The sequence below is a fragment of the Canis lupus genome, chromosome 34, assembly GCF_048164855.1.
Source record: "Canis lupus baileyi chromosome 34, mCanLup2.hap1, whole genome shotgun sequence".
Taxonomy (NCBI): Eukaryota; Metazoa; Chordata; class Mammalia; order Carnivora; family Canidae; genus Canis; species Canis lupus.
This window is the reverse complement of record NC_132871.1, coordinates 14,024,733-14,047,193: the sequence shown is the minus strand read 5'-3', so window position 1 is coordinate 14,047,193 and position 22,461 is coordinate 14,024,733. Positions and strand designations below refer to the sequence as shown.

The window sequence follows — 22,461 nt, the reverse complement described above, 5'->3', positions numbered from 1 at the left end:
CTCGGCCTTGCCTGTACCCTCTGCCAAGAACTTCGAGGCACCCAGGGGCCCTGCCTTGTCCCTAAGTCTCCGTTCCACTTGTGTATCTTGGTGTGTGCGGCTCATCCCTTCAAATGTAGGAGGGATTTCGAGGTGGAAGCGGACCTGTGCCTGCCATCCAGGCATCTGGGAGGAAGGACAGTGCGAGGGACATGTGTTCCCCCAAGTGCTCCTTCTGTATCGCCTGCTTCACAGGCCTTCCCTGGAGAGAGTCGGGCCCCCTCCCTGTTTCTTGAGTGCATTTCCTTCTCTTGCACCTGCTGCATTGTATTGGCTTAAAAATAGTTTTGGTTAAATCCTTTATTGGGATCAGAGACAGGTAGTAGGGACAGTTTTGCTTGTAGGCAGGTTTTTTGTTTGTTTTTGCTTTAGCATCTGAGATTCGTGGGTTTCTTAAAGACCAGGAGTGGCTCATTTTCTGTTTGGGAAGTTGTTTGTTCACATTTGTGTGCCCTGCCCTTTCTCCCCCCAGCTCCGGTCTCCCTTCTCTCTGTCCAGTCAGGTGTGTTTCTTCTCTTTGTTTCTGTTCCCAGCTGATCCGTGAGTCAGCCAGGCCCAAAGATGGTGAGTACAGAAGGAATCCTGCAGAAAGATAGTGGATCTGTGAGGATGCCTCCTGGCTGTGAAACAGATTTTAAGGACTGTGGGTTGCGGTTAGGGCCCCTCTTAGTGGGATGGGAGGAAGAAGTACTGCTGTGATTCCCAGTACCCAGGTGGCACTGCCTGGACCTCCCTGCAGCCTCCGTGCCAGACTGCTAGGACGATCGTGGAGGAACCTGGCCGAGGCAAGAGTGCCCAAAGTAAGGCTGACACTGAAAGGCGGAGAAAAGAAAGGGGCGGGGGCGGGGGGGAGGTGAGTAGAGGGAGAGAGATTCAGTTCACTTGTGTCTTGGGCAAGATTAGGTTCTAAATCAGTATTATTAAAAGATAAACTGAGGCATATTAAAAAGCTTTATGAATTTGAGCAAAAAATGGTTGGAATCTGGTAGCAGCAAGTTTGGAAGTGGTTAAGAGTGCTCTGCCAACAGGAACCAGGGAAAGCCTGGTAAGCAAAGAAAAATTATTTAATCAGCTGTAGCTTGACGCCTGGTTGGCTGTTGGTGATGTGTTGTCGCTAGGGTTTGATTTTATAACCTTGAGGCTTAGAGATTTTTGCTTACCTAGGCCGAATGGCCTCATTGTTTAATTAACAGTATGCGAACTGAAGATTCAGGGTATGGTCAAAATTACCTTTGAAAATTACCTCGGGAAGGCACAGAGTTAGACATTGACATATGATCGCTTGTTAAGTTTAATGGGGCCATTTCCCCTCCGGGGTGGGAGTGTCTGTGGAAGTCCATTTGTCCCGGGCCTAGGCTTAGGGGTCATGTTCTATGAAAAGTGTGTGTTTTAAAACACCAGGATCCTACCCCGAGAGGTGCTGATACCACGAGAGATGGCCTACTTTTTACCTTGTTTCAACAACCCCTCCACTCAGGCTTGACTCGTCTAGTTGTGTGTGTGTGTGTGTGTGTGTGTGTGTGTGTGTGTGTGTGTGTAGCATGAGCCAGTCACAGGATTCCACCTTTACTGTCTCCAGCACCTGCGCTTGGGGGGGTTGGGGGTGGAATCTCTTGACCCAGGAGGAATAATCCTAATATCTCTCGGTTCTGATTTACTGAAATGTTAATTTTGTGTTAAACTCAAGTCTCCAAATTCTCTGTTTTGTCCACAGGTTGCTTGTGGGGGCCCCCCGGGCGGTGGCCCTTCCGCTGCAGAGGGCCAACAGAACTGGAGGCTTGTACAGCTGTGACATCACCTCCCCAGGGCCTTGCACACGGATTGAATTTGACAACGACGGTGTGTTCTTCTGTCTTCACTGTGTCCCCTTGGCCAGCTCGCCTGTACCCCAATTTGCCCTTTCCACGAGGAAGGAAAGGGGATCCAAGCGTTTGTTCTTGGAGGAGGCCTCTTTTAATGACATGTCTTGACTGTTTCTCTTTGCCCTGAAAACATCTACTTTTTCAGTGATGTTGGGATCCGCACAGAATTGCTGCCTTTCCTGATGTTGCTTTCTGAACGGATATGGTGTATTGATGTCGCCACCTAGTGATGGCTGAGGTCCTACAGGAGGTTGTTAAACTGAATTCAGAGCAGCGAAGAAGAAAATCTGCTTAGCTGCCAGAAGTTCTCACGTGCAAATATTTGCGAGAGAGACTCTTAAATATCCGATCTCTCAGAAGTGAGAGCTGACCATCATGGATAATTTTGCCCAACCGGCTCAACTAGAGGCTTGTGTTGGGAGGGATCTATGCTGAGCAGAGCAGTTAGTGTACTGAGAAGCTTCCAAGCAAGCCAGATTTGACATATCTGGTCTAAGTAGATTTGCAGATTCACGTTTATGTTCTTCTCTTGCTTTTTCATCTTTCAGAAATAACACTTGTGTGGTTTTTTTTCTCTTCACTGAATAGAAAATGATATGTTAATTGTGGGGAAACTTGTAAAAGATAACCAACCTATATAAGGGAAAAACCAAAAGCCCATGGGTAATCTAGACATAATCACTCTTCAACATTTTGGCTTCTCTCTATTTAAGGTTGTTTAGTTTTCACATTTTTGTAACGATTCAAGATTTTAAAAAAATCATGCCTGCCTTCTCATTGAGGAAGGCAAAAATTTGGATATAGGGTCATACAGTAGGTTCAGATTGATGCTGAAATGAACACATACATGATGATATTTATGGTTTCTCCCTTTCGGAGGGGAAGGGGGTAAAAACTAAATATATCGCTTTCCTTTTTCGGCATTGATAGAACAACTAAAGTGAGTCTGAGGCCTTGTCTTCCCATCTCCAAGAAAGAAAAGAGTAATTCATGCTATTATGTAAATAACAAATTTGGGTCTGAGGAGAAATATCCACTTCTTGTGGATGGCAACTGGAGTTTGGAAACTGGATTTTTACATCTTTGCGTTAAGTCGCATTTGTGGGAAGGCTACTCCTGAGTCTTATAATTTTCAAATAGCTTTTTGTACTCAGGATCCTGGTTGTCAGTCAGAATGAGCATGGGGCCATCAAGTAAAGCTATATATTTTATGTAAAGAATTTTAAGAAGATTCTTACCAGTAAGCACTTACCCTATTTTCTTAAAAGGAGAAATAATTTTTCTGGATTGAGTAATTGAATTTGCTGAGGAGCAAGACTTGGAATCTAGACAGTTTAGAAACCATCTTGTATTTGTGTTCTCTTTTGCTTCATTGCCTGCTTCAGTCACTTTGAAGTCCTAACTATGTGTATGTAACCTGTGCTGCTTTCCACAGCTGACCCTTCATCAGAAAGCAAAGAAGATCAATGGATGGGGGTCACCGTGCAGAGCCAAGGTCCAGGGGGCAAAGTTGTGGTAAGTGTGGAGAAGCAGGCTCATTCCACAATGTCGGAGTGCCTGTCATGTGCTAGCACCAGGCTGACAGCAGAGAACAAGACGGGCAGAGTCCTGCCCACACACAGGGGCATTCCAGAACACTCACTGCTTTAAAGCAGGAATTGATGTCAGGAAGAAATTGAGGCATTCTTTTTTTCTAAAGATTTTTATTTTTTTACTTTAGAGAGAGTGTGTGCAAGTAGAGGGAGGGGCAGAGGGAAAAGGAGAGAGAGAATCTCAAATAGACTCCATGCTGAGTGAGTGTGGAGCCCGACGTGGGCCTCAATCTCACGATCCTGAGATCATGACCTAAGCTGAAATCAAGAGTCGGATGAATAGCCAGCTGAGCCACCCAGGCGCCCCTCTGTGACTTCTGATACACTTTTTTTTGAAGACTTTATTTCTTCATGAGAGACACAGAAAGAGGCAGAGACATAGGCAGAGGGAGAAGCAGGCTCCCCGCAGAGAGCCCCTTGCGGGACTCAATCCCTGGACCCCAGGATCACGGCCTGAGCTGAAGGCAGATGTTCAACTGTTGAGCCACCAGACGTCTCTGATATATTTCTTTAGAATTTTCAGACTCAAGTTATTAATAAGCCTTCACTGAATACCCCTAAAGCACCAGATGGTCTTTAGAATGCAGAACACAACTAGATGATGGTTTGTGTCCCAGGTTTGTGTCCCCTTGTATGGCTTTTTGAGTTATAAAAAATATGGGAATGGTAATGGAAAGTAAGAGCAGGTAATTTAAAACTCTGGTTGGTTGTTCTCAACATCTTCAAATACAAGCAGTAGTGAAGGAAATACAAGCGGCAGTGAAGGAAAGGTTATCAGGTGGATTGCAGGAGGTGGCCTTCCAGGCTGGATTATGATGGTCTCTCTCTGTGTCTCTTTCAAAATCTGATTGCTCTTACAAATAGATATAGGATTTTGAAAAAAATGAGAATTTTACCGAACCCTGAATTTTGATAGTTAAGGGATTACAGGAAATCAACGTGGATATCATGAAGTCTGGTAGTCAGCCTATGGTACATGGAGGGTAACCATGAATACCTTGTAAATTATAGAGATTATTCCATCTTTTCTGGCAGTGTAATTCTCTCTGCCTTTTAAAATAAACTTAATCGGCATTTAGAGCATAAGTTAGTACTGGTTATAAGGAAATAGTGGTCTTTGTTTTAACTGTTGTTTGCCTGGTTCCTATGGAAATATGTCTGATTTCTCTCCTCTGGAATATAATTACATATTTTCATAAATATACTGATGTGAAAGCCTAATTAAGTTAAGAAAATAAAATAAGATGTTTCCCATTGTTGATGTGACAAGTAAAATTACACATAAATTTCCTGTGGATTACAGATTGACATCCAGTATTTGGACTGGAGCATTATTCTTCGGGTGAGAATGAGACCAAAGTCCTAGTTCTTATATGCTAGCCAGTGGTCTCCATATGCCACTTTGGGGAGCAGTTGCTGGTTTTGGATCTGGTCCCATTTAGAATTAATCTCTTTATTACAAATTGATAAAATGGTCCAATAATAAACATGAGGTTTATAGAAATGAATAGGCTACTCTACTCCATCTGTTTGCAGACATGTGCTCACCGATATGAAAAAAGGCAACATGTCAATACAAAGCAGGAATCCCGAGATATCTTTGGAAGGTGTTACGTCCTGAGTCAGAATCTCAGGATTGAGGATGACATGGATGGAGGAGACTGGAGTTTTTGCGATGGCCGATTGAGAGGCCATGAAAAATTTGGTTCTTGCCAGCAAGGAGTAGCAGCTACTTTTACTAAAGACTTCCATTACATTGTGTTTGGAGCCCCGGGCACTTATAACTGGAAAGGTATGACATGTATTTGTAGCAATAGAGATTAGAATGACTACATAATTTCTCTTCTATGTACCATGATTGAGTATATTTTAGGTTAAACCAAAATGTATTATAAGGCACTTGTATATTATAGAAGTAAGGTAGGATATTCTCTCAATTACATGATTTCAAAAACAGTAGTGTGAATATATGTTTGAAGATAGTTTTCCCCTTTACCAGGAATTTATATTAATACAAGTAGTTAACTTTTTTCTCTAAGAATATAATAATTAACATTTGCAGTTTTTTCTGTTTCCGCATTTTCTTGAGGCTGAAAGTTTTTTCAGTTTTAATGTTAGTAAACATGTTAAGGTAGTGATCTGAAAACAAAATAATTGAGCGGTGTCATATACAAGTAACAGTGTTTTGATACAGACATTTCTTTCATTATATATTATCTTAAAAGGCAGTAGTTTGCTAATAAAGCAAAAAAGAAGGGTAGATGACAAATCAGGGAATTTTGAGATGATAGTTTTAGAAAATTTATAGGAAAGTTGTTTAATTAGGATTGTGATGTAGATAAAAGGAGACCCTGGGAGGGAGAAGGACTCTCAATTTGGGCAAATCTGGTCAGCTCCTGTAATAAAGTTTAACTTCTCTGAAGAAATGAGGCAGGCATAGAAAACCACTATGTTATCCAGGACAATTAATTTAACTCTAATGCATAATGAAGAGAAATGCATAGGATTTAGACATAAGACATTTTTTTGTGTGAAATTTATTAAAATAAATATTATAACATTTTTTCTCCTTAAGAAAAACTTAGGAATATTTTCCCTTCTGCATCAGAAAAATCTCTCAAGTTTGAATTCCTATTAGAAATCATCTTTGAGGACACCTTCCTCTTTCTGTCATCCATAGTAACCTTTGGGAGTAATTTCCTTTGGCCTCTGCACCCCCAACTTAACAGTATTTGTCAGGTTACATTGACCTAATCAAAATAACACATTGAATTTAGAAATAGTTTTATTGTAGCAAGAATAGATGCCATTTGGAGTAAAACAACAAAGACACCCACAGTTATGTATGTATATGTTTATGGGAAACCTGTCTTACCTGCTTTATAAACCCTGACTTAAAATATTACCATTTTTAAAAGTCCCATAGTGGGCTTATTCTAGGAAATCTTCTCTTTTTACCTGTTAATTGTGAAAATTTTAGAGAGAAGAAATCTTCGTTAAAGTGATTTGGAGAAAGGATCACAACATTTTTACATTATAGTAAAGTAGGTAAATTGATATAGGATCAGAAAATAGGATCTATATCTATTGATATAGATTACAGAAAATGTAAAACACACCAGGCTCATATAATTCTTAGAAAGTTACTTTCTAGAAGTAGATTTAACTAAGTAAACATTTCATTTTCCATCTGGTATTATGGCATTATAGAGAGAATTCCTAACAATGCATGGGGCATTGGCATTTTTTTTTAATTGCTAGAACAAATTTCTTTGTAAAAATTCACGTGAACTTGATTTTTTAACTTTAATAACCTCAAAAGTCTTCTCTTTCCTTTGTCCTTTTTCCCTTTGTCTAGACTTTTCTTCCTGTCCTTATGGTGATAACGTGAGGCATGTTTATTAGGAAACATCTTTTATTTTATTCCATCTTCATGTGTTTTTTGTTTGTTTGTTTGTTTTTTTGCCATTTCATTTCTTTAGGCATTGTTCGTGTAGAGCAAAAGAATAACACTTTTTTTGACATGAACATCTTTGAAGATGGGCCTTATGAAGTTGGTGGAGAGACCGACCATGACGAAAGTCTAGTTCCTGTTCCCGCTAACAGTTACTTAGGTAGGATCGAGCGCAGCTGGCTTGCCCGCCTTTGCAGATGCCTCAGTGTGACACTGTCCTCCCAGGACCCTGGACTTGGAGGCTGAGAGTAGCCAGGCAAAGCCAGGGGCCTGTGGCTGCATTGGATTTAAGCTTTGGTGATCCTAAGGTCACCTGACTGATGCTTGGGACCCTTCCCTTCTGACCTGTGTTCCCCTGAAGCAGGTGGAAACCTACCCTCTCCTAAAATTGTCCCGCAGGGAAGTCTGTCTCTTGAGCTGGTGTCAGCCCCTGTAACCTGAAACAGGCTGTTCCTGCAGCCCAGGAGGGAAAATGATGGATCTCAGCAGAAAGCTGAGCTGCTGCGTCTCTCCAGTTAGTGCTTCCTTCTAGAGATACTCTTAAGAGCTACATTTATGAAGTTACTCTGAAGTGGCAGGTCAAGACCTCCAGGTCCTTCCCTTGTGACTTCTTCTCCAAGGGTCGGCCCTGCTTCTGGATTGGGGGCCCCATGTCACAGGGCCCCTGGCGGGTGGCACCATGGCTTTCCAGCTGAAGCTGAGTAGGACTGCTAGAGCAGCTTTGAGGACACCCAGATTGTGTCTAAGTGCCAATTCCCTAACTCCTAAGGCTCGTTTGCATTACTAATGGGTGTCCTAAATTATTCATGTGCATTATGGTAATTACACAAAGGCTTTTAAAAGCTTTAATTCTTGGTATGAGTTGACATAAAGAATAATTATTGTGCATTTCTTGGAAAAAAATGTAAAAAATCTCCTAATCCTAAATAATAACCTATTTTTTTTTGAAAGTATCCCTATGCTAGAGAGGTTACTGGAACAGTGGAAGGTGAAAGTAAAAACGTAAGAATAATTCTAAACAATGTGTTAGGAAGCATATTCTTAAACTGTTCTAATTATATAGATATGCATGAACGGTACTGTTAATTAAAAAAAAAAAAAAAAAAAAGCCTTGCAGACACTCCCCCTTCCCTCCAAATTAAACATTTGGTTTGAAGGAATAGAAGAGGGCAAAGAAAAGTTAAACTTACCACTTATTAAGTGCCGACTATATGCTGTATTTGCCGCTATACAGGTGTTACTTGATTTTCCCATCAATATTATACAATAAATATGATTGTCCCTCTTTTGCTGATTGAAAAAAAAGTGTGACTTAGGGAGATTAATTTTGTAGTCCAAGGTCCCACATTTGCTGATCCCTCAGCCAGGGAAAGAAAGGCTGGTGACTAGGAGGCAGAGTGGGAAGCAGCTCGGTGTGTGAGTGCCAGCGAGGTCGGTGGCATTGCAGGACGGAGATGGGATACAGGCACCAGCAGTTTGCAGTCTCGGTTATTAAATATGATTTTTCAGGGTAAATATCATCAACAAACCTGGATCTTATTTGAATATGTTTTACTAGGCAGCCTCCCATCAAATGTGGTACTTAGGGATTATTTATGATCAGAAGTAATTTTAAATTACAATTTAACAGTCAAGAAACCTGGTCACGGTTTTCCAGTCAGGAAACCAGCACTTCCGTCTTTAAGATAGATGCCCTTGGATTTTTAGAAACATAGTTGCTCCTAGAGCATTCGAAAAGATTTTGCATAAAAAAAAAAAAAAAAAGAAAAGATTTTGCATATTTTATTAAACACGTTTGCCACTTTGAAGAATGAATTCCCTCAAAAGTGGATGCCTGGAGGGGGACACAGTCAAGTTTGTATTGTTACGTTTTTGTTGTCCATGCTGTCTGTGCATCTGTCATTTCAAAAAATCAGTGGTTTGAGGAATAAAATGATCTGCTTGAGGTTTTGGAAGCTGGCAAAAAAGGGTGGCTTGCCAGATGTGGCGGCGGCCTCGTCGTCCAGCGGGAGCAGCAGTAGCTGCTGTGCCTCTTACGAAGCATAATTGCTTTCTCTTCAATCTCTTCCGTTCCATGCATGTGTCTAGGCCTGCTGTTTTTGACCAGCGTTTCCTATACAGATCCTGATCAGTTTGTTTATAAAACACAGCCTCCCAGGGAGAAGCCCAACACATCCCCTGATGTGATGATGAATAGCTACCTAGGTTTGTGACCTCTGAGATGACAAAAAAATTGTCTTGGTCATGGTCATTAAAAAAATTTTTTTTTGATCCATACAGAGCATAAATCTTTTTATTTTCTATTTCATTTCAAGTGAAGCACACATGAAAAGCATGCCATGCTTGAGGCTCTGCTGCCCAGATGGTTTTCAGAGCTGGATTTGATTATATCACCCTGTTCTAAACTTGGAGCTCATCATATTTTTCAACTCACTTCAGTTTGAGAACCGTAACAGTAGTGGTGAAGCTTTTTTATAAATCACAATAAAAAGGGTGAGCCTGTATCTGCCTCACCTTAATATAGCAAGATTTGCTTAATTTGAGTGGTTTTGACGTAGACGTTTATATTCACTTGCTACCGGACCTCACTTAGTCTGTTATCTGACATCCTACCTGATGATTTGTGATTAGGAGTCTAGCATTTTCTACCCTCTGAACAAGTATGTAATTGTCACCAGTGACAACTAGCTCACCTCTATTGTTCATACTAGGTTCTCAAATACTTTATCTCACCAATCATGGTCTTGTTTGCATGTTTGTGTCTGAGAATTAAATTGGTCCACAATATTGAAATGCTGCCTTGTGGTATATGAATGATGCTAGCGTTTGTTCCTGCCTGATTACTAAGGAGATTGATGAATATGGAAGTTACTAACCATTACATTATAGCAGAACCCTATAGCATGCACCCAGGTATGTTGTGTCCTGTTGTATCCCTCTGTATACTTCCCCGTGATAATTTAGTATCTAGCTTGATCTCCTTTTACCATAGTCCCAGTATTAAAATGGATTGCAAACAGCTTCTTAAGACGCACGAATGCTTTGTGATTCATTTTACACATATGCCAAATAGCATGGGTGCTTTCATTTAAAAGTCAATATATTTCCATAGGAAGCAATGAACTAGCCTACTACTTTGTACTTAGGTCAAACCTCTTAGCTCTAGCTCTTTCATGTTGTAAATCTGATCGCTGGGAGAGAGGCCCAGAAAGTAAGGGGTGGGAGGCCGGAGGAAAAGGCAGCGATGGGGTTACCAGTGTTAGATACCTCCTGAAATATAGGGTGATGTGAACTGTTATTTTGTTTTTTTCTAGGCTTTTCTTTGGACTCAGGAAAAGGTATTGTCTCTAAAGATGAGATCACTTTCGTGTCTGGTGCTCCAAGAGCCAATCACAGTGGAGCTGTGGTTTTGCTAAAAAGAGACATGAAGTCTGCACATCTTCTCCCTGAGTACATTTTTGACGGGGAAGGTCTGGCTTCATCATTTGGTTATGACGTGGCAGTGGCGGACCTTAACAAAGATGGGTAAGAGCGTCTTAGGTTATTTTATCTTTGCCAAGAAACCGTTGGTTCTTTGGCTTTTATAGGTCTTGAGAAGAGCCATCCTTTCAGGTTAGTTGATTCAAAGAATATTTTTGCTGCCAGATTTTTACCATCCTGCCACAACATCTTTATCACTTGTATTTTGGCAGCATTCATTACCCTCCCCAGGTAATTTAAAATTTCAGTTTTCAGTTTTTACTTATGTTTTGGGATCATGGGTCTGTGAGAATTAAAATTTTGGGGGAAAATCACTCAAAAAATGATACCCACGTGGTTCTTCTGTTCTGTGGCTTAGGGAGCTGTTGGAGCATCCAGAATGTCCTTTTGAAAATAGGGATGGGTGACAAAGTAATATTTATGTCTGGTGGTGCCAGCTTGGGTGGCGGGGGAGTGTAGAGTCTGTGCACTCTTGTTCTAACTTAAGGATTGTCTCTAGGTTCTTACCTTTGGTGATGTTCTATGGGAATTTATTGCAGGCTCCTGTGCAAAATGTCTTACCTGAACATAACATAAACACTTACGTGCCTAAACATTACAGTATCTAAACATTACATAACCGTACCTAAAAAAATGTTTTAATTGATGAGAAATCAATATCAGATTTGAGGTCCTTCCTACATCCTGTCTCTGTGTTCTTAGTACCTGGGATGGCGTTATTCTTTGTGAGCTCACTGGTATTTTAGCTGATGGTTCACTCATCTCTCATTATGTTTTTAGGTGGCAGGATATAGTTATTGGAGCCCCACAGTACTTTGATAGAGATGGAGAAGTTGGAGGTGCTGTGTATGTTTACATTAACCAGCAAGGGAGGTGGAATAATGTCAAGCCAATTCGTCTTAATGGAACCAAAGATTCCATGTTTGGCATTGCAGTAAAAAATATTGGTGATATTAATCAAGATGGCTACCCAGGTAGGTAATAGACTGTGAAATAGTTATGATGCTCCTAGATGGATTATTTGATCATCTAAAATAATTCTGTCGCATCTTATTTTGAATCATCATATTGGAACATTTTTAAAATGTAGTGTTTGTTGAAATGTGATGTTGTCAACAGATATTGCAGTTGGAGCTCCTTATGATGATATGGGGAAGGTTTTTATCTATCATGGATCCCCGAATGGCATAAATACCAAGCCAACACAGGTAACCAGACAGCCTGGATTTCTACGATAAGGGTCTCCGCTTTTTGCCTTCTAATAGGTTATTTGGGTTTGTGTGCATTTTCACACTACTCGTGTTTTATCTACGAATAGTATGAACTTTGTGGGGTTTTTAAAAATGTATTATTAGAAGATAGCTTGGAGAGAGATTTAAAATAAGCACATCATTGCATTTATTTGTCCAATTTCTTAGATAAACTAGGAATCAAAGTAATCCAAAGGAAAAGACAGTTTTACCCAGATAGCATAAATAGATGGAAATGTGAGCTCTTTCCTTTAGTAGCATACTACCTGGAGGTAAAATGGGGCAAATGAAATAGATGGTTGTGATTACATGGAGAATTGAGACTCCAAAAATTAAAAATTGCTCTTGAGAAAAATAAGACATTTGGAGGGCAGGTAAAGAAGCTCATCAAAAATTGGCTCTTTGATCCTTTGAGATATAATGTAAAGCAGATGACGTCTATGGAATAAAATGTATGAAGTGTTGGAGCACATATATACTTATAATTTATTTATCATTTAGTATAATATATTAGTGAACTTTTGACCTGCAGTTTACAAGGACACATGTGGCTTCTTCAAAGCATAGAAGAGCTCATTGTGGTATAGAAAAGTGCATTGTGGATCAGCCCACTGATCATTCTGATGCCCTGCTTATTTCAGATCCTTGAGGGTAAATCCCCTTATTTTGGATATTCAATTGCTGGAAATATGGACCTTGATAGAAATTCCTACCCTGATGTCGCTGTTGGCTCTCTCTCAGATTCAGTAACCGTGTTCAGGTATGTGATTGCCGACTTCAGTTTGCGTATGTTCAGTACTCAGATTCTCCTCAGATTTTGACCTTTTTAATTGAAAATCATAATACCTATATCTCAAGTCAAAGGCTTATGGATTTTGAAGATTTTTTTTCAACAGTGGCATAACCACGTGATAAAAACCTATTTTGTAATACCCTACTAATTTTGAATTGAGAAGAAAGTCACAACTGGTGAAAAATTTTTACTTCATAGGTACTTTTAAAACCTTATATTTTGATTAAAAGAAAACATAAAATTTGACAGTACAGAGAAAATAAGAAAGGAAATAAGAATCCCCTTTAACTATCTGTTATTAATAAACTCCAAAATTTTGGTTTCTAAGTCTTTTGTGTTCTGTGAATGTTCGTGTATATTTAACAAAACAGCTAGTAATGTACATATTGTTTTGCAATCTGCTTTTGTCAGTTTGTAATGCCCAGTGCATTTTCTCAATGTCAGTGAGTTTGTAGCGCATGGGGGGCTCTCCCCCTGCCCTTGAGCACTTTTCTGAGATGAAGTTAATGGCCACTTGTAAAGTGTCACAGGGTTAGGTCTAGTTTATTTAACAGTTGCCATGCTGTTGGATATTTATGCTGCTTTCTAGGTTTGTGGTTTTTCATGATACACAGGCTGGTAAACATCCTTGCTTTTGTAGCTTTTGTACATGTCCTGAATTATTTCCTCATGATAAATTCCTTAAAGGTAAATTTGCTGAGTGGGAGCTCATAGAGGTTTTCAGACTTTAGATTCAGATTCACCAAAATGACCTCCAGAAAGGCTGTATGGGTTTGCCTGTGAGCTTTGCTGGAGTCCTCTTTTTCCTAGTGGTCTCATCACTGCTGGGGACCACCATTAAAAGTCATTTATTTCATTTTTAATTTTAAAAGTAGCACATTCTTGTAAAAAAAAAAAAAAAGTTAATACATAACTTCAGAAATTGCAAGTTCCCCAATATTCCCATCTTCCACAAAATAACTTTGGATAATTTTGGGTATGTTTCTGCTTCTAGGGCATCATCTGAGGACCATTTTCAACTCCTGTTCTCTAATCTGGTTCTTAAAAACCTAATCTCTTTTGATTCTTAAAAATCTAATCTTGTCAGTATAGACACATCCATCTTATTTTTTTAACAAGTTAATATTATTTCATTCTATGCATTTAATTTTCAGTTGATGGAATTATTAGTCTCTGACCTGTAGCTAATATAAATAGTGTGCTACAGTATATTATACATCTCTATGTAATAGGGTGGTGGTTTTTTTCCTTAAGAAAAATTCCTGGAAATAGCATCTCTGGGATAAAAGTTAGCACATTTTTTGTATTAATACATATATCTGCAGAGAGATTGTGACAGTTTATGTTCGTGGTAGCAAGCTATGAGAAGCCTCGTTTCTCACACCTATAATAGGATTGAACATGATGAATCTATTTGATTTTTGCCCATGTGCTATGTAACCTCATCTTTTGGCTAAATTTGCATTTCTTGGATTGTTAGACCATTTGGGTTTTTCTTTCTTTTTTAACTATTTTACTTTATAGCTATTTTTCTTAAAGACATTTTATTTTTTAAAATATTTTATTTATTTGATAGCACAAGCAGGGGGAGTGGCAGAGAGAGAAGGAGAAGCAGCAGGCTCTTCACCGATCAGGGAGCCCAATGTGGGGCTTGCTCCCAGGACCCTGGGATCATGATCTGAGCCGAAGGCAGACTCTTAACCGACTAAGCCACCCAGGAACCCCTTTAAAGATGTTTCAAATGGGTGCTAATGTACAGTGAAACCCTAAAGGAAAAAAAAAACCTATCATTATCCTGTAGACTTCGAGAAAAGTGTCAGGTAGAGATGTAGTCTCATTATCTAAAATATAATCCTAAGCAAAACCTCTGGGGGTAAGAAACTGATGTCAAGAAGATGCTTCTGAAAAGACTATAAAAATATAGAATATAGTATATGTATATAGAATATCATAGAAAAATAGTTTTCTGATTAGATGGCAAGATCTGTGAAAGCCTTTCACGTGAAAACGAAGAACCACCACAGAAATTACAGATAGCAGGAGTAGGAGACCTGAAAAGAAGTGGAGAAGAATGTATCTGAGATGTTAGTGAGGACAAAGAAAGTTAAAAGGAAAAAAAGTTAACTAAATGAACGTGTGTACGTGATTGAGAAAAGCGAAGCCTTGGGGAAAACATCAATAGATCAGCAGTGGTTTGTGTTGTGGTGATACATATCTGTCCTAGGAACCCAGGGGGCCACCTAAGCTGTCACACTGGGGAGTGTGTGGTTCTGTGTGCCCTCTGAAGTTAAAGCATTTGGCCTCTGGTCTGTCCGCTGGTTCTCAAACACTGCCTTTATATTATGCCTGTTTCTCTTTGTTCATATAGGTATTAATCTTAAAATATTCAATGTTTTTTATTTTTTAACGATTTTTTTTTTTTAGAGAGAGAGAGAGAGCGTGTACATAAGCAGGAGGGGCGCAGTGGGGAGGGCAAAGGAATCTCTAAGCAGACTCCATGCTTAGTGTGGAGCCTGACACAGGGCTTGATCCCACAACCCTGAGATCACGACTGGAGCCAAAACGAAGAGTCAGATGCTTGACAGATTGCGGCACCCAGGCACCCCTTAAAATATTCAATGTTTTTAAAAGGTAGAAGAGTATGTAACATGCAGCTAAGTGTGCATCAAAATGCAGTGTGCACTTCTAGTTGAGGTATAGCCCTCAGGTATCAAGACGCCTTGAGTTCCTATACCAAAATTTGGTTACCAAGTTTTCTCAGCACATAACCTATTTTTAGTTAAATATTTGCCGCTGAATATAGCTGGCATGTATTAAAGTATTCGTGTCCTAATAAGTAGGTTGACTATGAACCCTATGAACTTGTTCCTTCTTTGCTCAAACATAGCACAAAAGTAAATTTTAACATCTTTTCATATAAATAGGAGAACTTAATTCCCTTATTTTACAAATGGAGAACTGGAAGCCCAGAACTGCTTAATTTGAGGCTGGATCCTGGGAGCCTAGGATCACAACATCTATGCATTTTTCCCCCTGAAATCATAATAGTACTTCAAGGTAGTTCATAAATAAATGCCAAACAAACGAGAGGTAGCTGAACCAGAAAGATTTGCTTCATGTGTTAAGGCACAATTTTCCTGATTCATCATGTGTTGTGCATTCAAATTTTGTATATATTGTTGTGTTTAAAAAGGGGGGGGGGCACCTGGCTAGCTCGGTCGGAAGAGCATGCAACACTGGATCTCAAGGTCTTGAGTTTGAATCCTAGGATGGGTATAGAGTTTACTTAAAAAAAAAAAAAAAAAAAAAAAAAAAGTAAAAAGAATTTTAAATAGAAAACAGAAATAAAAATGTTTTAGGCAGAACTGTGTTAAAATATTTCCTTCTGATATTTATGTCTCGTCAGGGCCTTAATACTATCATCTGTAAAACACTGTTGCTTCTGTAGCAATTGGATTTTCAATATTTGGATTTTTCCTTCTTAAAATATGCTTTCAAAACTTTAATTAGGAATATCTGGTTAGTATCTTAGAAAACTAACAGCTATCTAAAATAATAATAGAAAAGTCAACAGTTGAGGTAAAAGGAAATTTATAAACAGGAATGTGAGGACAGTATTTGTCCTTTTATAGACTCCCACTCTGCCCATGAATGTACTCGGGTCTTCTCTAGCCTACCGACAGATTGATTCCAGAAGTTCCAGCTCGCCATTTGGGATTTGGAATGCATTATCCTATCAAATACTCTTCCCCAGGATGGCTGGTTTACCAGAAGCCCAGGAAAGTCAGTCTAACTGGATCCATGTGGTAATGAGACCATGGATCCCATTCTGCGTTCTGGCTGGGGAGTGATGGAGATGAGCGGGGCCTACCTCCCCCATCCCACTTGCACCATATACTTGGATTTTGTGGCAGAGGTCAGAAATAGGCTGGTGGTGTTGACCCCTTTGGCTGTGGGAGGTAGGGGAGAAGATGTAAGGGACAGCAAGATGTTTTTATATGGTGAGAAGGGCCAAAGGTATGGGATTCCAGCTGCTTGAGTGTGTTTGTGAGGCTGGGGTTAGGCAGAGGAGAGATGGGAAAGGCTAAAGGCTTGAATTTTTGCTTATGGAGCTACTGTGGGGGTAGAAAAGTTGTAGCCCATTCTGGTGGCAGAAGGACAAAGACTTAAGGCTGGGGATGGGAAGGAAGCGCAAACGTTTGTAGGATGGAGACCTGTCAGCTTGGGATTGCCTGTATTACTACAATTCATGTGTATGTAGAAACCCTGATAGTGAGCATCTTGGGTACGAGGTGTATGTGGGTTTTGAGTTTTTTAAAGGGGGGGGGTATTTTGGCAAGATTGCTCATAAGTAATTAAACACGCACATACTCTTCAACTGAGGAATTCTGCTAGGAGTTCATCCTATAGCAGAATTCAAACATGTGCCTAGAAATATGTACAAGAAGGACGTTTGCCAGAGCTACAAGCCTAAAAGCAGCGTAAGTGTCTACTCATACGAGGGGCTGGTTAAATCTCTGATGATGTGTGGGTGCAGAGCAGCACCACCAGCTTTGAGAAACCAGGAACTAGATCTGTGGATAGGCAGGAGAAGGCTGCTGAAATGTTAGAAAAGTAGCACTGATAGTGTCTGGAAGGACATACCAGGCCACTTGGAGGCTTGGGTGGCGGCAGAGCCATATGATTTGCCTGAAAGCTCTAGGACCTTTACAAATTTTACACGTGTTCCTTTCCATTGAAAAACTCTAATGTTAAAATTAGAAAACATTTTATAATTATAAATGAATGTTATATTTAAAAACCTTTGGTAAAAATGGTATAATCAAGTTTTAAATGATACCTGCTAACAATTTCTGTAGCAATAGGGGAACGATTTTCTCCCCCTGTGGTAAATTTTTAAGATGTAGTAGGCAGCTGATAGTATATGAATTCATTTTCCACTCAAGGTAGCCAAAGGCTGAGCCTGTGTTTTACTCCTTTGTTTTTAGGTCCCGGCCTGTGATCAATATTCAGAAAACGGTCACCATAACACCTGACACGATTGACCTCCGCCAGAAAACGTTATGTGGGGCGCCTAGCGGGATATGGTGAGAGCTTCCACCGTATGCATGTAACGCCCTCAGCTTCGTACTTCTGCTTTATGATGATCCTGTTGCTCTAAGGAGCCACAGACATCAGTAAGACAGAAATGGACAAGGGGACAGGGACTCGGTCAAGTGAACATAAAACCTTTTACTCATCCGTGGGCAGTGCAGGGACTTCAGAGCTGGGGACCATGGGGTGGTTTGTTTTGTTTTGTTTTGTTTTGTTTCCTACCGCAGTCATGCATTCTTTAAAGAATATGTGTTTGATTTTATACAGCCTCAAGGTGAAGGCCTGTTTTGAATACACTGCCAAACCCACAGGTTACAATCCTTCGATATGTAAGTACCTTGTACATTTTAAAAATGATATATATGTTCTGTCTGCCATGTTGAAAGTTCTGCATATGTAACAGAAAAAAATAAAACTGCACTGGCCAAACTGGGTTCACAAAGTCTTGTTTAAGGAATTCCTTGCATCTGTCATTTTCTCTTTAATCAGGAGGGTGAAGCCCATGAGGGGATAACTCTCCATTTGGTCCTCATTTGAATTTTCCAGAGCGGATGGCTTAGGACAGCATGCCTTGGAAAAGTACTCATTTGCTACCACAACCATTTCCTCCATTTCTGCCTTTGAAGAGCAACGTGGAAAATTGGTTTTGTGGTTGTGAGGTGGTGGGTGGTGGTTGTAGAAGAGTGAGTGCCGGAGCCTAAGCATTACGCAGAATTGCTGGCTTAGTGTCTCTTCATTCCCTGGTCCCCTCTCGGAGGCCTCCCCGGCCTAGGACACCCACGGTGTGTCCCTTCATGCAGGCTCCTGGGGGACTGGAAGGCTGGTCTTGAGAAATCAGAGCCTTGGCCTCTGCTCTCGGTTGCAGCTCTGAGGCTGGTTGACCCTGTAGTGCTGAGCAAACCTCAACATTTGAGTTTTCATTTTCTTATCAGTAATAAAAATGCCTCTAATCGGAAATACTGCATAGGATTGTGGTGGAGAGCAAAGGAGATATTTTGGCTAAAGCCATCTGTCATTTATAAGGTATTATTCTGCTTCCTTTTCTTTATAGTCCAAACAGGATCTTATTTTTTTATTTTAAGATTTTTTTATTTTTTTATTTTAAGATTTTATTTATTCATAAGACACAGAGAGGCAGAGACATAGGCAGAAGGAGAAGCAGGCTCCCTGTGGGGAGCCCGATGTGGGACTCGATCCCAGGACCCCGGGATCACGACCTGAGTGAATGAGAAACACTCAGCCACTAAGCCACATACATGACCCCAAACAGGATTTTTTGCTCCACATTTAGACAAGGCTAACGACACCTTAGCAGTAGTGATCACCGCCAAAGCCTTCTGTGGTAGGTTTTAGTAATAGCCATATGTTTTCAGGTATAAGCTACTTGCTCTAGCTCCAGAGTGCAGATGGGGACAAGGGAATTTAAAGAAAAGCTTTCCCTCAAAGAGCAAGGTGATCTGCATCCTGGGTCAGGCGATCGTCCCAGCAGCCCGGTATGATGGCGTAGCATGCCACCAAGGGAAGCTTTCTAGAGGGAGAGGGTGGTTTGCTGTTTTTACTTTCCCTTGAGGTAATGAGTTTTCTTAAGTTTCCTTCTTGTTATGTAAAGTATTACTCTGTTTTCTTTATTAAAAAGATATCTCTTCTAATATCCCAGAATTTGGCAAATAAATCTGTCTTCCCCCCAGTTCACATTGTCACAGGCCCACTTTCCCATTTCAGGCCTCCATCTTTCCGTATTTGAAGCTGTCCTCAGGCAGCTGTCTCCTGCTTTAGCCTCTCTCCCAGGGATCTGCAGACCTCATGCGGAGCGTGCTTGGTGTTGCTGTATTGTGGTTTGTGCACAGGGTGGGGGTGGCCTTTCACTTGGCCTTTTGAGGTGGCCGGTATGTCACTGAGTATTGGAAACGATTCTTTGCATGACTTTCATGGAGAGGAAAGTGTCTCCTACAATTCCTCACACTCTGTCATCCTGTTAGTTATTGTTTGTGTTGTTCCCACCCAAACGCCAATACCTTATCTTGCCTGTTTGGTTAACAGGCGTGTTTGACCATTGTGTTTGGAGTAGCCTGGAGAGACAAGAAGTTGTGATTCTTTGAATAGATGAAGAGAGGAAATGGGGCAGTGTTTTTATTCTATTAGTCCTTTTCCCCACACCACTCTGACCATAGATGTGAGATCTCATCAGAGCACTCCTTGTCTTCCCCCATATCCATCAATCATTTCCCTAAAATTCCACACTTTGTTCTGGCTTTTAATGCAGCATTTGGTGTCCTGTGTATTAATCTCATATTCAATAACTACACCATTAACTAATTATTTATTAACAATTCTATTAGCCAAGTATTTTACTGATGGCGTATTACAGATAGAACTTTTTTTCTGTGAGGATGTTTAGAAGGGACCCTGCTTTTCGTTGCCTGTTCTTCCTCAGTATTGGGAAATTCTAAAATAAATAAAACTTCCAGGGATCCCTGGGTGGCTCAGCAGTTAAGCGTCTGCCTTCAGCTCAGGACCTGATCCTGGAGTCCCAGGATCGAGTCCCACATCGGGCTCCCTGCATTGAGCCTGCTTCTCCCTCTCCCTCTGCGTGTCTCTGCCTCTCTCTCTGTCTCCCATGAATAAATAAAATCTTTAAAAAACAAACAAACAAAAAAAACAAATCAAACTTCCACAAGGCTGCATAAGTTAATACAGCTAAAACCTGTTCCCAGTGTCTGAGAATGTGAGCTTATTGTCTGATCAGGCTATTTTAACTGAGTAGGCCTCAGATGGGGTGTTCCATACATACAGATATTTATAATTGAGCCTTAATGAGTATTCTACTTGGCTTGCCCCTCAAAAGGTCAGCAAAGGTGGCCTGCAAGGATTTTAAGATGATGTGAACTGTCTGGCAGGTTAGAGAAGGTTAGAGTGGGCTTGGTAGATAAACGGTTTTAATGCACCCACACCCTCCCCTATTTTTGCTATGAGGGGCACTCAGCATGTGAGCCTTCATCTGGTTCATTGTGAAGTTAACAGGTCATTGATAAATGGATGATGTCAGGGCTACAAGGCTAAAATGGAAGCACATTCCATTTGGCAGAAATTACTATCGAAACTGTCAGTTTTTCTAAATTTTGGACTTCTCTTATCTCAATCGCTATTGTTCCGGCAGATGAATAACGTCCTGTTGTTTGCGTGCATGTCTGTATGTGCATTGGTGTGTATGCTGATGTGGTGCCAGTCACCCCCGCTTCCATTCATCTCTTCTAAAAATCCTATTTATACCGGGTGTTGTCCCGTTGCTGGAGACCGCAGCGGCCAGCAGACTGCTGTGGCCCCTGTCCACACTTCTGCCTGGGGAAGATGGCCAATCACAGCACAGTGGCTGATTGTAGAGACTGGGGAAACGGAATCCTGTCAGATCCCCCAGGAGAGGCCAGGAACGTCCTCCTGGAGGAAATGATGTCCACATTGAGATCTGAAGGAGGAGCAGAGTTAGCCAGGCAGTCAGGGGGAGGTGGAGTGAGCCGGGGCCAGCTGGCAGAGGACGATGGCGACTCAGGCAGAGGCCCGGGGGCAGTGGGAACCTGGACACCTAAGGGGCTTCATACAGCAGTTGTCTTGAGTGTTTGTGAGAGACTTCAAAGCTGACCCCACTGTGTGATCCTGGGCCAGTCACCTAGGTCTGTGGGCCTCTGTTTCTTCATTTGCAAGAAGAGGGTGTTAAAGTATAAATGTTCTTTGAGGCCTCTTCTGAACTCCCAACATGAATATTAAGAACGTGGGTGGTTCATTTTCTGTGTTTTCTGGAAAAGATTTTTTTTCCTTGAGGCCGCCTTCTCTGGCCCTGTACACACTTTGGTTTGCTTCCCCTTCTGATGGGGAGTGAGTGACTGAGTGAGTAATGAATGAACGAAAATAATTTAAATATTGTCCCATAAAGAAACAGAGTAGCTACCTCCAGCAAACCAGCAAAGAATGCATTCTGAAGTTGAGAAATGAGATTTTGATCATCCAAATCCTGGCTTGCCTCTAAGCCCCGTTACTAGAGGTAATCAAGAACCGGATGTGCCTCCTAGGGCTTTGGAGGTTGGAAACTTTCATTGTGGGAGATACCACAGCGGACAAATGGGCCCTCTAGACTCCAGAGGAATAGGTTTTACCTTTTGTTTCTTTTTTTTTTTTTTAAGAATTTATTTATTCATGAGCGAGCAAGGGGGGGGGTGGGGCAGAGACACAGGCAGAGGGAGAAGCAGGCTCCTTGCAGGGAGCCCGACCTGGGATCCATCCGAGGTCTCCAGGATCACACCCTGGGCTGAAGGTGGCGCTAAACCGCTGTGCCACCGGGGCTGCCCCCTTTCAGTTCTTTTAAGTGAAAAATCTCCTGTCGTCAAAAGACTTCTCTATCTCTAATATATATTATTCCCATTTTATATAACTGCTCTTTATCAGTGTTTTGTAAACTTTAATTTGTAAGAACCCCCTGATAATCCTGTTAAAATGCATGTTCTGCTTAAGTGGGTCTGGCTGGGGCTTGAGGTTCTGAACGCCCTGCAGACCCAAGGAGAAGCTGCTGTTGCTGAATATGCCTGTGAGGGGCCCTGCAAGGAACAGATGGGATGGGAGTCTGCGGGCCTTTACAGGGTGGGGGGTGGGGGGCATTATCTTTAGTTCTCCGAGTTCTTGAAGTTTAGCCAGAAATCCTTGGCTGCTGCTCAGAGGTTTTGACTTATTCTCGAGCTCCCCCAGGTGGCCCAGTGGAAATTTAACTTCAAACACTGTTAACAGCGGGGGGGGGGGGGGGGGGACGGCTTGATTTGAAACACCATAAATCAGTCAAAATGTACATTCTCGGGGAATATGAAGAGCCACACATGCAGTGGGAAAAGTATTCTGAACGAGGAATTAAAAT

At 41.1% G+C, this 22,461-nt stretch overlaps 1 protein-coding gene across 2 annotated transcripts in view; it reads left to right on the top strand.

Moving 5' to 3' along the window:
* ITGA6 (integrin subunit alpha 6) overlaps positions 1 to 22,461 on the top strand; it is an 81,687-nt gene that overhangs the window by 35,417 nt on the left and 23,809 nt on the right. For both annotated transcript variants that reach the window (XM_072811398.1, XM_072811399.1), the window contains exons 2-11: positions 1,754 to 1,878; positions 3,337 to 3,416; positions 5,030 to 5,285; positions 6,976 to 7,107; positions 10,262 to 10,472; positions 11,208 to 11,401; positions 11,547 to 11,635; positions 12,319 to 12,437; positions 17,459 to 17,557; positions 17,832 to 17,893. In XM_072811398.1, the coding sequence (XP_072667499.1) occupies positions 1,754 to 1,878; positions 3,337 to 3,416; positions 5,030 to 5,285; positions 6,976 to 7,107; positions 10,262 to 10,472; positions 11,208 to 11,401; positions 11,547 to 11,635; positions 12,319 to 12,437; positions 17,459 to 17,557; positions 17,832 to 17,893 (1,367 nt within the window). The remainder of the gene's footprint in view (positions 1 to 1,753; positions 1,879 to 3,336; positions 3,417 to 5,029; positions 5,286 to 6,975; positions 7,108 to 10,261; positions 10,473 to 11,207; positions 11,402 to 11,546; positions 11,636 to 12,318; positions 12,438 to 17,458; positions 17,558 to 17,831; positions 17,894 to 22,461) is intronic.